The 10898-nt window shown below is 39.9% G+C and overlaps 1 protein-coding gene across 2 annotated transcripts in view; it reads left to right on the forward strand.

Annotated features, from left to right (window-relative positions):
- The window catches only part of Stradb (STE20 related adaptor beta), a 28726-nt gene extending 19724 nt beyond the window's left edge, over positions 1–9002 (forward strand). Inside the window, exons 5-12 of one of the 2 annotated variants that reach the window (XM_031367601.1) lie at positions 2506–2627; positions 3657–3765; positions 4962–5085; positions 6156–6327; positions 6589–6693; positions 6848–7092; positions 7484–7526; positions 8184–9002. In XM_031367601.1, the coding sequence (XP_031223461.1) occupies positions 2506–2627; positions 3657–3765; positions 4962–5085; positions 6156–6327; positions 6589–6693; positions 6848–7092; positions 7484–7526; positions 8184–8327 (1064 nt within the window). In that variant the 3' untranslated portion in view covers positions 8328–9002. The remainder of the gene's footprint in view (positions 1–2505; positions 2628–3656; positions 3766–4961; positions 5086–6155; positions 6328–6588; positions 6694–6847; positions 7093–7483; positions 7527–8183) is intronic. The other variant, XM_031367602.1, reaches the window with a different exon arrangement.
- Positions 9003–10898: the final 1896 nt, after the last annotated feature.

Here is a 10898-nt window from a genome sequence, read left to right on the forward strand (position 1 = left end):
CTTGACCTTTTTCCCTTACTGCTTTTAGTATTCTTTCTTTGTTTTGTGCATTTGGTGTTTTGACTATTGGGGGGAATTTCTTTTCTGGTCCAGTCTATTTGGAGTTCTATAGGCTTCTTGTATGTTCATTGGCATCTCTTTCTTCTGGTTAGCAAAGTTTTCTTCTATAATTTTGTTGAAGATATTTACTGGCCCTTTAAATTAGAGGTCTTCACTCTCTTCTATACCTATGATCCTTAGGTTTGGTCTTCTCATTTTGTCCTGGATTTCCTGGATGTTTTGGGTTAGGGTCTTTCTGCTTTTTGCATTTTCTTTGACTGTTCTGTCAATGTTGTCTATGTTATCTCTGCCCCTGAGTTTCTCTCTTCTATGTCTTGTATTCTGTTGGTGATGCTTGCATCTATGTTTCCTGACTTTTTTTCCTAAGATTTCTAACTCCAGAGTTGTCTCTTTTTGTGATTTCTTTATTGTTTCTACTTCCATTTTTAGGTCCTGGATGGTTTTACTCAATTCCTTCACCTGTTTGTTTGTGTTTTCCTGTAATTCCTTAAGGAATTTTTGAGTTTGCTCTTTAAGTGCTTCTACTTGTTTACTTGTGATCTCCTGTAATTCTTTATGGGATTTTTTTTTTGTTTCCTCTTTAAGAGCTTGTACCTCTTTACCTGTATTCTCCTGTATTTCTTTAAGGGAGTTATTCATGTCCTTCTTAAGTTCCTCTATCAGCATTGTGAGATATGATTTTAGATCCAATTCTTGCTTTTCCGGTGTTTTGGGATATCCAGGACTTGCTGTGGTGGGAGTACTAGGTTCTGATGAAGCCAAGTAGTCTTGGTTTCTGTTGGTAGGATTCTTGTGTTTGCCTTTCGCCATCTCTTGATTTCTGGTGTTAGATTTTCTTGCTGTCTCTGACTAGAGCTTGTCTTGTCCCTGCCGCCCTGCAACTCCCCTGCAACTCATGAGGCCTGTGCCTCCAGGCTGGTCCCACCTTAGAAAGTCACAGGTGAGAAAATGGGGGATCTCACCTGAGTCTCTGGGTTAAAGCACTCCCTGAAGGCAGGCCCTCCACTTGCAGAGAAGGGGCAGAGAGGGTCGCTGATCCACCTCTGTCACTCAGAAGCTCAGAGGATCCTGTCCCTGAAGCCCTGCCACTCCCCTGCGACTCGTGGGACCTGTGCCACCTGGCTGGCTGGTCCCGCCTGAGTCTCTGGGTTAAGGCATTTTTATTGAATCACTTTCTGCCTTATAAAATTCCAAGTGTTCTTTATAAGTTCTGAATGAAAAGCTTATCAAATATAGACACTCTTAATGTTTTCAGTCAATGGTTTATCCTTTATTTTTTGTATACTGGTAAATAAATATACACTCCTGATAAAAACATTTCAGTACCTAAGTAAAACCTTAATGACAAAAGAAAGTACACTGATAAATAAAAGTGAACACAAAACAAGTGAATAGTCAATAGAGTTCTAACACAGTTTTCAGTCTGACAGACACCATTCATCCAGGTGTGCCAGGCATCACACTGTACTGGCCTGTACTCTGTGTCTATGTTGTGCTGGAGGTGCCTGCACAGAAGCTCAGAGACTGCCTTTCCTTCCCATTGCCTGTCACGGAATCTTTGAAGCAGTAAGGCTGGGCAGCTCCAGGCCACTAGAAGGAAAGCGTGAGACCTGAGAATGTATGGCATGTGACCCTTTGTGCAAAACCTGTCCAATAAGTTATAGGGAAGTCTTTCAGTTCCTTAAGATGGATGGCTAGAAAGTCATGGAGAAAACTCAAAGTTGAGTGGAGAAGAAAGTAAGGGTGGTATGATGAAAAGAATATTAATGTCTTTTTGAGGGTAGAGGAGGAGTTGGGAGGCTAACTATGACCAACATACACTTTAAAAAACTTCAAAAAGTTAAAAAAAAATCATTAAAGGAGAGATGGCTCAGCAGCTAAGAGTGCTGGCAGCTCCTATAGTGTTTGAACTCCCACATGGCATTTCACAATCATCTATAACTCCAGATCCAGGGGATCTATGGCACCAGGCATATACAAGGTTTACATATATCTGCATGCAGGCAAAAACTCCACACATGTAAAATAAGATGTATCTTTTAATAAAAGGAAGTCCAGGAAGGACACACTGTTGAAGTAAGGGTCATGTCTAAATCACGTACCAGCGGCAATTTGAGTCATGTGAATGGAGACCTGAGCTTGGTACCATTGAAAACTACTGATAGGTAGGCTACATCTCCTAATGCAGAAGCTCCCACCTTCCTGAGCTGCAGTGTGGACCAACTGGGTAGTCATGGCCTCTACTTGAATCTCTGGGAATGGCCTGGGTTGGAGTGTTGGGAGTGAGGTGTCTGAGTTCTGGGATGTCACTGTGGTGCTGAGGATGCTCGAGCCTTTCATCTTCTTAGTGGTTTTGTAAGGCAGGGAGTTTTAAATTTTGCTGAAGTGGATAGTGTCCACTTTTCATGCTTTGACTGTTACCATGGGTTTTGTGTGTGACTGCAGGAAGAGGGTTTGACAACTTGACCTCTGTTCATCTTGCACGGCACACTCCTACAGGAACACTGGTAACTATAAAAATTACAAACCTGGAAACCTGTACTGAAGAACGTCTGAAAGCTTTACAGGTAATGACACAAAGGAAGTGTTGGCTGGGATGTCTTTTTGATAGGATTGTGAAATGTTCTGTCCCAACTGAATAGTTCTGTTAAAGAAAATAAATTTAGCTAAGTCATGCATTTACCAGATTGGGAAGAACACATGAAAGCAAGGTGTATTAGCTGATAGATCAAATATAATCAAACTTTGGTACATACTACAAATTCTTCAAGTGAGTGGCATATTTCAGTGTTACATTGGAGATTGATAACACCCTCAGTCAGTCTAATGACAACCGGAAAGGAGTTTCTTTCATATCGTTTAAGCAAATTTAATCTCAGAATTGGTAAATTTTAATAAGATTATATTTCAGGTATATATAATTACTTTGTTGCTTCTAATAATGTTTTGTACAAAGGAGGAATTTTATTTTAGTGTTGTCTCAAATTCTAAAATATTTATGAGGGTGAGGAGATGTCTCAGCAAGTGGAGGTGCTCATTCCAAACCTCATGACCTAAGTTTGACCTCTGAAGCCCACATGGTGGAAAAAGAGGAGCAGTCCCTGCAAGATGTCCCTGGTGTCCACTTGTGTGCTGTGTCGTGTGCATGTCCCTCCCCAGCAAATAAGTAAATAAATGTAAAACATTTAAAAATGGGTTGGTAAGTAGGTAGGTAGGTAGCATGGGGGAAAAGATTGGGACAAACTCTGCCAAAATATTTTCAGTGGTTCTCTCCATGATGTGTTACTGATTTCCCCTGTCCTCATATTTAGGTGTTTTTAAACATTTCTACAGCAAAAGCTAATATAGTATTTAAATGTATTCCCTTTAGTGATAAACTAAGTCACATTTCATTTTCACTGTGTGCTTCTGGACAAGTTTTCTGACATTTTAAAGGTGCCTTATAAAACACAAGTCAGGGTCATGTATTTCCTGGAGCAGCTATGAAATTTAGAAGCAAAAGCTAACATGCTCCCTTGAGTATTAGGCACAGTCACTGGTACTGAGAAAGAAAAAGGTGACCTTTAAATGTCTTTTCTTTTTTATATTTATTCTAGAGAGCGGTGATTCTATCTCACTTTTTCCAGCATCCCAATATTACAACTTATTGGACAGTTTTCACTGTTGGCAGCTGGCTTTGGGTTATTTCTCCATTTATGGCCTATGGTAAGGAAATTGTTTTAAGTAAAACAACTAATTGTTTCACGTGGATGGTATCATTGTAAAACTGGAGTGGGGTCTTATATCTATCATTCACTACTTTTAATTTATAGATTTAGTGGCCAATTCTAGATTTCATACTATATTCTGCTTCTTTTTTAGAGTAGAATGGGGATGATGATCCACCAACCACCATTGATTCTCTAAAAGTGCTGTGCCCTGGCACACACTGCCCTCCCTCAGCTTCCTTCCCTCTCTGTTAGAGAATAACAGTTGTTCTGCAAACAGAAATAGTTTCCCCACATAAGCACACTGCCTTTGTCTCTGCTTCATGTTTCATATGAACTGATGTCAGTGGATTGTAGACACCAGGTGTGTGCCTGGCTGCCTTACCCGTGCTTCCTACAGGAGAAACTCACTCACGCTTTCTATTCTGATAAGCCCTGGTGCTTAGCACAACTCATTTTTCAGTAAATGTACTAAACAAGTAGCAATGGATTCTAGAGCTTCAGTCTTTAGAGCAGCTCTTGTGAATTACTAGATTTAAAATATCACATTTGTACATTATTCAATACTGAAAAATACTGTTTTTAAAAGTCACTAAAAGGAGTGTGTGTGTGTGTGTGTGTGTGTGTGTGTGGTGTGACTGTGGTTGAATACAGGCTTGAATACCCTTAAACAGGGTAGGCAAATGCTCTACTTCTGAGTTATATTTCCAGCCCCTCCTCCAAAAAAATATCAAGGGGGGAGAAAGAAGGGGCTAGGAATTAGGATTAAATATTTCTAGCCAGGTCTGGTGGCACAGCTGGCATAAAACTATAAGCTACTTAGGAAGGTGAGACAGGAGGATCACAAGTCAAGGCCTCCCTGAGCTGCAGAGTAAGTTCAAGGTCAACCTCAGCAACTTAAATGAGATTCTACCTTAAAATTAAAAGGATGGAGAGCTGGGGACATGGCACAGGAATAGCATGCATGAGGGTTTAGATTCAAGCCTCAGTTCTATTTTGTGATCGTGATGATGGTCATGATGATGATGGTGGTGGTGGTGGTGATTCTTGAAGGGAAGTTGTATTTGCATGGAAAATTATCTATACTCATAAAGTAAGAGACATACGTTTGTCTCCTTATGATTGAAAAGAATATTTAAAGCATAGTTGAAAGTAAAATCACTTTTAACTGGATATATCTGGGCTTTCTTTCAGGTTCAGCAAGTCAGCTCCTAAGGACCTACTTTCCTGATGGAATGAGTGAAACTTTAATAAGAAACATTCTCTTTGGAGCAGTACAAGGGTTGAACTATCTGCACCAAAATGGCTGTATCCATAGGTATTTGCTTATTTACAGTCTATACAAGTGAAAGAATTTTAAAAGAAGTCATCCAGGGAACCTTTTGTAAAGAGAAGTATTAGAAAAGGAGGGGTAAGAAATTAATAAATGAAAATTGAAGATAACCAGTAGATATCTGACCAGTAGATAACAGTGGAGCCTACCGTTCATGTCTGTTCACCAGAAATGTTCATACCACAGTATGCATGCTGGGGGGCACTGGTGTGTGTATCCTGGTATGGTGGGAGGGTAGAGAGCATGTCTTCATGGTGGTGGGTTAGGGAGGACTCATGCCCAGGTTATCAGCTGGGATTTTGGTGGTGGTGGTATTAATTAATTTATTTATTGGAAAATAAAGAGTGTCTTTAGCTACTTTCCGGCTTATGTCATGTTTCTATCTTGTGTGAGTTATAGCAGTCCTTGCCTCTGAGTGGTCTTCAGCCCTGCAGAGCACCATACTAAATACCAGTTCTCCCTGTGCTCCTCTGGAATTATGCATTTCATTGTAGATTAATTTTGAGTAGACTTGCTTGTTGATTTTGTCTCCTTAATGCTTGCTACTGGGTTGCTTATCAGCAGCATTCTGACTGAAGATTCCAAGTTGAATGTATTCAAATGTAGGTTCTCTTCACTTTACAGATTATTAGCTATCCCACTTTGATAGTGTCCAAATGTAGTGTTTTAGATGGAAAAACAAGATTCTTGAATCATCTCTAGAACAGTTAAAAGAACGTTAATATGACATATCTTTATAAATAATGGTATCCCACAGAGACTTCTATTGTATTTCATTTAACCTCGAATAATAACTGTAAGCTTCAGTGCATCCTCAAATAGCAAAATTAATCATTTCATTTCTTTGTGATATTCCCCCTGTTCTGGTACTATATGAAGTACCTAAGGAGTTCTTTGACTCCCTGAAAATGTCATGCATTTTAAGTTCATTTACATTGCTGTTTATAAAGGATATTTATTTTCCAAGGGAATATAAGGGTATGTTTTCACCAGACTTTTATTCATTCTTCATTGGCCAGATTCCTAGTACTTAGGATTGTTTCTTTTTGTTCTAGGAGTTTTAAAGCCAGCCATATCCTCATTTCTGGTGATGGCCTGGTGACCCTCTCTGGCCTGTCCCACCTGCATAGTTTGGTTAAGCACGGACAAAGGCATAGGGCTGTGTTTGATTTCCCACAGTTCAGCACATCAGTGCAGCCGTGGCTGAGTCCAGAACTACTGAGACAGGTCAGCTGTGGCTATTGCTGTTGTGTCTGTGCGTCTCAAATGTCTTTGAGTTTGCTAAAGGACAGTTGTGTCCTTGGTTTTTTGGTGAATGGCTGCCACAAGACCTTTTCTCTTCTCACACTTGTGTTAGGAATTTTAAATTATGAAAGCATTTATCAGGTGGATCTTGATTTTGTGCTTTGGGGGCTCACCATCCTTTATCAAGAGGACACCTGTATACCACTCTGCTCTTTGTACTAAAGCTTCCCATTGTGCTTACAGGATTTACATGGATATAATGTGAAGTCAGATATTTACAGTGTTGGGATCACAGCATGTGAGTTGGCCAGCGGGCAGGTACCTTTCCAGGACATGCATAGGACTCAGGTAATGCTCCTGAACTTAACTGTGACAGCTTTCTCAGGTCTAGATAACTTCCATTGAACATGTAGTTCAAGTCTACAAGTTTGTTGTAGACTCTAGAGCTTTATTAGCATTTTTGTATACATGTTTTACCTATAGATGTTTTCCTTTCTCCTAGATGCTATTACAGAAACTGAAAGGTCCTCCGTATAGCCCACTGGATGTCAGTATTTTTCCTCAGTCAGACTCTAGAATGAGAAATTCCCAGTCAGGAGTAGACTCTGGGATTGGAGAGAGCGTGCTTGTCTCCACTGGAACTCACACAGTCAATAGTGACCGACTCCATACACCATCCACAAAAACGTTCTCTCCTGCCTTTTTTAGCTTGGTGCAGCTGTGTTTGCAGCAAGATCCTGAGAAAAGGTAATACTGGTCACCTCTAAATAGCACAAAACATATGTGCTTTACATCTTATAGTAGTTTTATCATATTACTCTCCCCATAAAATTAACGTATTTTGATCAAAAACTTAATCTGGAGAATGTCAATGCTAAGAAGTCAAAGTGATGAGCAAGTATGAAGAACAGTTGGGCTCCTTGCTTGGCCATGCCATACCCAGCCGAGCTGCCATGTACAAATCAGTTCTTAGTGTGTCTGTTAAGGCACCTTTGGAAACTCCTAAGAAGTATAAAAGTTTTGTGTGTGTACACACACACACACAAACACGCACACAAACACGCACACAAACACGCACACATACACACATTTTCTGATATTAGGTTTTATTTTCTAATAACTTTTTCAAAAATTTCAGGCCATCAGCAAGCAGTTTGTTGTCCCATGTGTTCTTCAAGCAGGTGAGCTGGTCCATTGTCCATTGTTTTAAATATTTTAAAATACTATTTTTAAAAGCCTTTATTAGTTGACTTCAGAGAACACTTGGGTTACAAAGAATTTTACTAATAACTTCCCTATAAAATAGAATTAAAATAAGAACACATTTTTAGTAGTTAATTTTAGGCTCATTTTAGTGTATGTGTGTGTACGTACATACATGGTGTATGTTCATGGATGTGTCCTAAGGACACTTGTGGAAGTCACTCTCTCACTCCACTGTGTGGACCCCAGGATAGAGCTCATGTTTTCAAGTATAGGCCTGAAACACCCTTGGCACCTTTGCCTGCTGAGCCATCTGGTGGCCTTAATTATATATAGAATATCTAAAAGATTTTTATTCTTCAAAAACAAAGCAGTAAAAATAACACAACATGTTACACACACTTTATTTTCATTAACTTAAAACTGGTGTCTATCTTACCTAGAAATAATGATGGGACAGAATAATTCTGCTTAAAAATTAGTTTATTTAGATTTTAAGTCTTTGTTTTTCTCTGATTGTCAGAATTAGAAGCATTTATAAGGAAAAGACCTAAAAATAATCTTAAAGTTATTTATTGCTTATAAAATTTGTTGAGTCTCTGTGCCCACATCACTATTTTAAGTTTCTTTAACAGATGAAAGAAGAAAGCCAGGACTCCATACTCTCACTGTTGCCACCTGCTTATAACAGGCCAGCAGCATCAGTACCGCCAGTGTCTCCGTGGAGTGAACTGGAATTCCAGTTTCCTGATGACAAAGACCCAGTCTGGGAATTCTAGAGTTGCCAAATCATTTCATGTCCTCTATACTTGACAGCCTCTCCTTGCTGCTTGTCTTCTGTCTTGTTAGGTACAAATGACAAATCTATACTTGAAAATACAGTTGGTGCACTGGAGAATTGATCAGTTAAACCACTCTGTCCATGGGCGTGGATTTACCCTCTCTGCCCAGATCAGACCACCCATAGGACTTCGTCAGTTACTGCCCAGCTCAGCTAGTGTCCACTTGTCCTTCCCTTCTCTCTCTCTTTTCTTTTCTTTTCCACTTTCTAAGCTATGACTGGTACTTTCTGGGTTTCAGTGTAACTTTTGAGTGGTTAACTTTCTTCTATATTTTATTATTCTCTGGGAATGAACCCTTCCTCAGAGGACAATGCTTCCAGAACATCTTTTCTTCCAGATTCACTATCCTTTTAAATCAGCTATTGTTAGATGAACAGGCTGGTTTATTCTGGTACAAAGCCCTTTTTTGGAGAAGGGAAAATGTTTCTACTGTCCCTTTTACATACAGCAACATCAAGCTGAGCCTTGCTCACATTAAACAATTCACTTGAACTATAAAGATGCAATTTGCATTTTAAAAGGGAGGAGGCTAACAACACTTTTCTACCTGTGTAAATTATAGATCATTAATTCATGCACCCTGTGGGAGCTCAATAAAAATGTTAAATTGAACATATCTTTTATATATTTTGTGCGGCTTAACAAAGCTAGAACACAGATTCTAATTTGGTTTGCTGAGAGAATCTCTTTTTTAGACATAATTTACATAACATAGTAAACTGACTTAGAGACAAATGGCAATCTGGCCTTCTATATGCTTGTTCCTGTAGTGGGCTAAATCTTTTAAGACCCTGCTGTTGTTAATGTTCCTGCCTCCCTAGCAGGAGATGTTGTGTGTTTTAGTTATATTTTTCTTGCTATGATAAAATACCACAATCAAAAGAGTTGCAGAGGGCTAGTTGTCCATTCTGACAGAAGGCAAGGCAGCAGGAGCAGAGAGCTAAGAGATTCTACCTCAGCTACATTACAGGAAGCAGAGAGGGTGAACTGGAACTGGACCAAGATTACAAGCTCTCAGAGCACCCTCTGTAGCATACTTCCTCCAGTAAGGCAAAGAGCCCTACTGGAGGATCACCAAATAGGTGATCACCAACACCAACTAGCTGTTAGATACACGAGCCCAAAGGGCACATTTTTCACCCAACTAGCATAGTGTCTCAAAAATGGTTTGTAATTGAACTTGTAATAAACTGGTTGTCAGTTGGTTTTCTTAATCTATATGACTATATAGATTGGAAGTTAATCTATGTGACTATTATATTGAAAGTTACTATAAAATGATTGTCTTAAGACTAAAGAGGCAGTTTGAAGTAATTCTGTCCATGTTTGTTGGCTATACCCCTGCCTCAAGTATGAATGTTAGGTTTACTCTATCAACACAGCTGCCAAGACCTGTGGAGGTGGGAAGTGGAAGTGAGAGAAATTAGAGTGGGCCATAGAGGAGGGAGAGGAGAGGACCACTGGAGCACTGAGCAGCTGTCATAGTGGGAGTTGTACTTTATCCTACTCGGTGCCTTGGCATCTTCCCAATCTGAGAAGGTCCTGCATGTGTAAAATGCCAAAGGTAGGTGGGATGTCATGTAAGTTGCCTGTCATAGCTCCTACTGTTGGTATGTTAGGACTTGGCTCATAAAATTATGGAGGGTGACAAGCCTCAAGGTCTGCCAGATGAGCTAATGATCAAGTGCTGGTGGTGAACTTCTAGCCCAAAAGCTATCAGGCTTTATTAAGGCCAAGACAGTGTTGAGTTTGAGTCCAGTGGCTTTGAAAAGCTATATCCATGTTCAAAGTCAGACAGGAGGGCATTACTTGGGGAATGTTATTAGGGATAATAACAGCACTTGATTAGGGGAACTTCAGAGATATGAGTGGTGAAATGTTTTAGAGATACTGCTTGCAAGTGACGGTGTTGTTGTACAATCTTAGTGGGGTGCAGGGATTTGAAATTCCCTCCTATGAAATATGTCTCTGCTAAAGCCAGACCAGTGTTTTCCTCCTCACCATTGGCCAGTGGCCTGCTGCCTCTCAGTTTTTCTTCACTCTCTGCTTCACTGCAACTATATTTCTTATGCTCACCTTGTTCCTCTGGCATCTAGGGCAGAAACAGCTAGGATCTCTTCAGTTGTTTTGTTTTGTTTTGAGTGGTGCCAGGGAGCTGGGTCTCACAGTGACCTCACCTCTGGTCCTCCTGGCGGTAGCTGCCTCTTCCTTTTCTGAAGTTTTTTTGGAGCGTTGGGGGCATGTCTTGTTTTTACTAGCCTTTTTTGGGGCCTTTTGGCTTCTTAGCCTGGACCCATCATTCAATAAAATAAGTCCCTGCATTCTTTCTACCTGGAAGAGCAGTACATGATATTAAAATGAACAAAAGTTCTAGCAGCTCAGAGAACTATAGACTGTTAAATCTAGAAATATAACTAGCACAAAGTAAAGTTTCGTTGCTAAACACAGACAGATACAAGTAGAGAATTGGCAAATTAGGTGGGTAGCAATAACCAAGTGCCACAAATG

This window comes from Mastomys coucha, unplaced genomic scaffold (genome assembly GCF_008632895.1).
Source record: "Mastomys coucha isolate ucsf_1 unplaced genomic scaffold, UCSF_Mcou_1 pScaffold14, whole genome shotgun sequence".
In the NCBI taxonomy this organism is placed as follows: domain Eukaryota; kingdom Metazoa; phylum Chordata; class Mammalia; order Rodentia; family Muridae; genus Mastomys; species Mastomys coucha.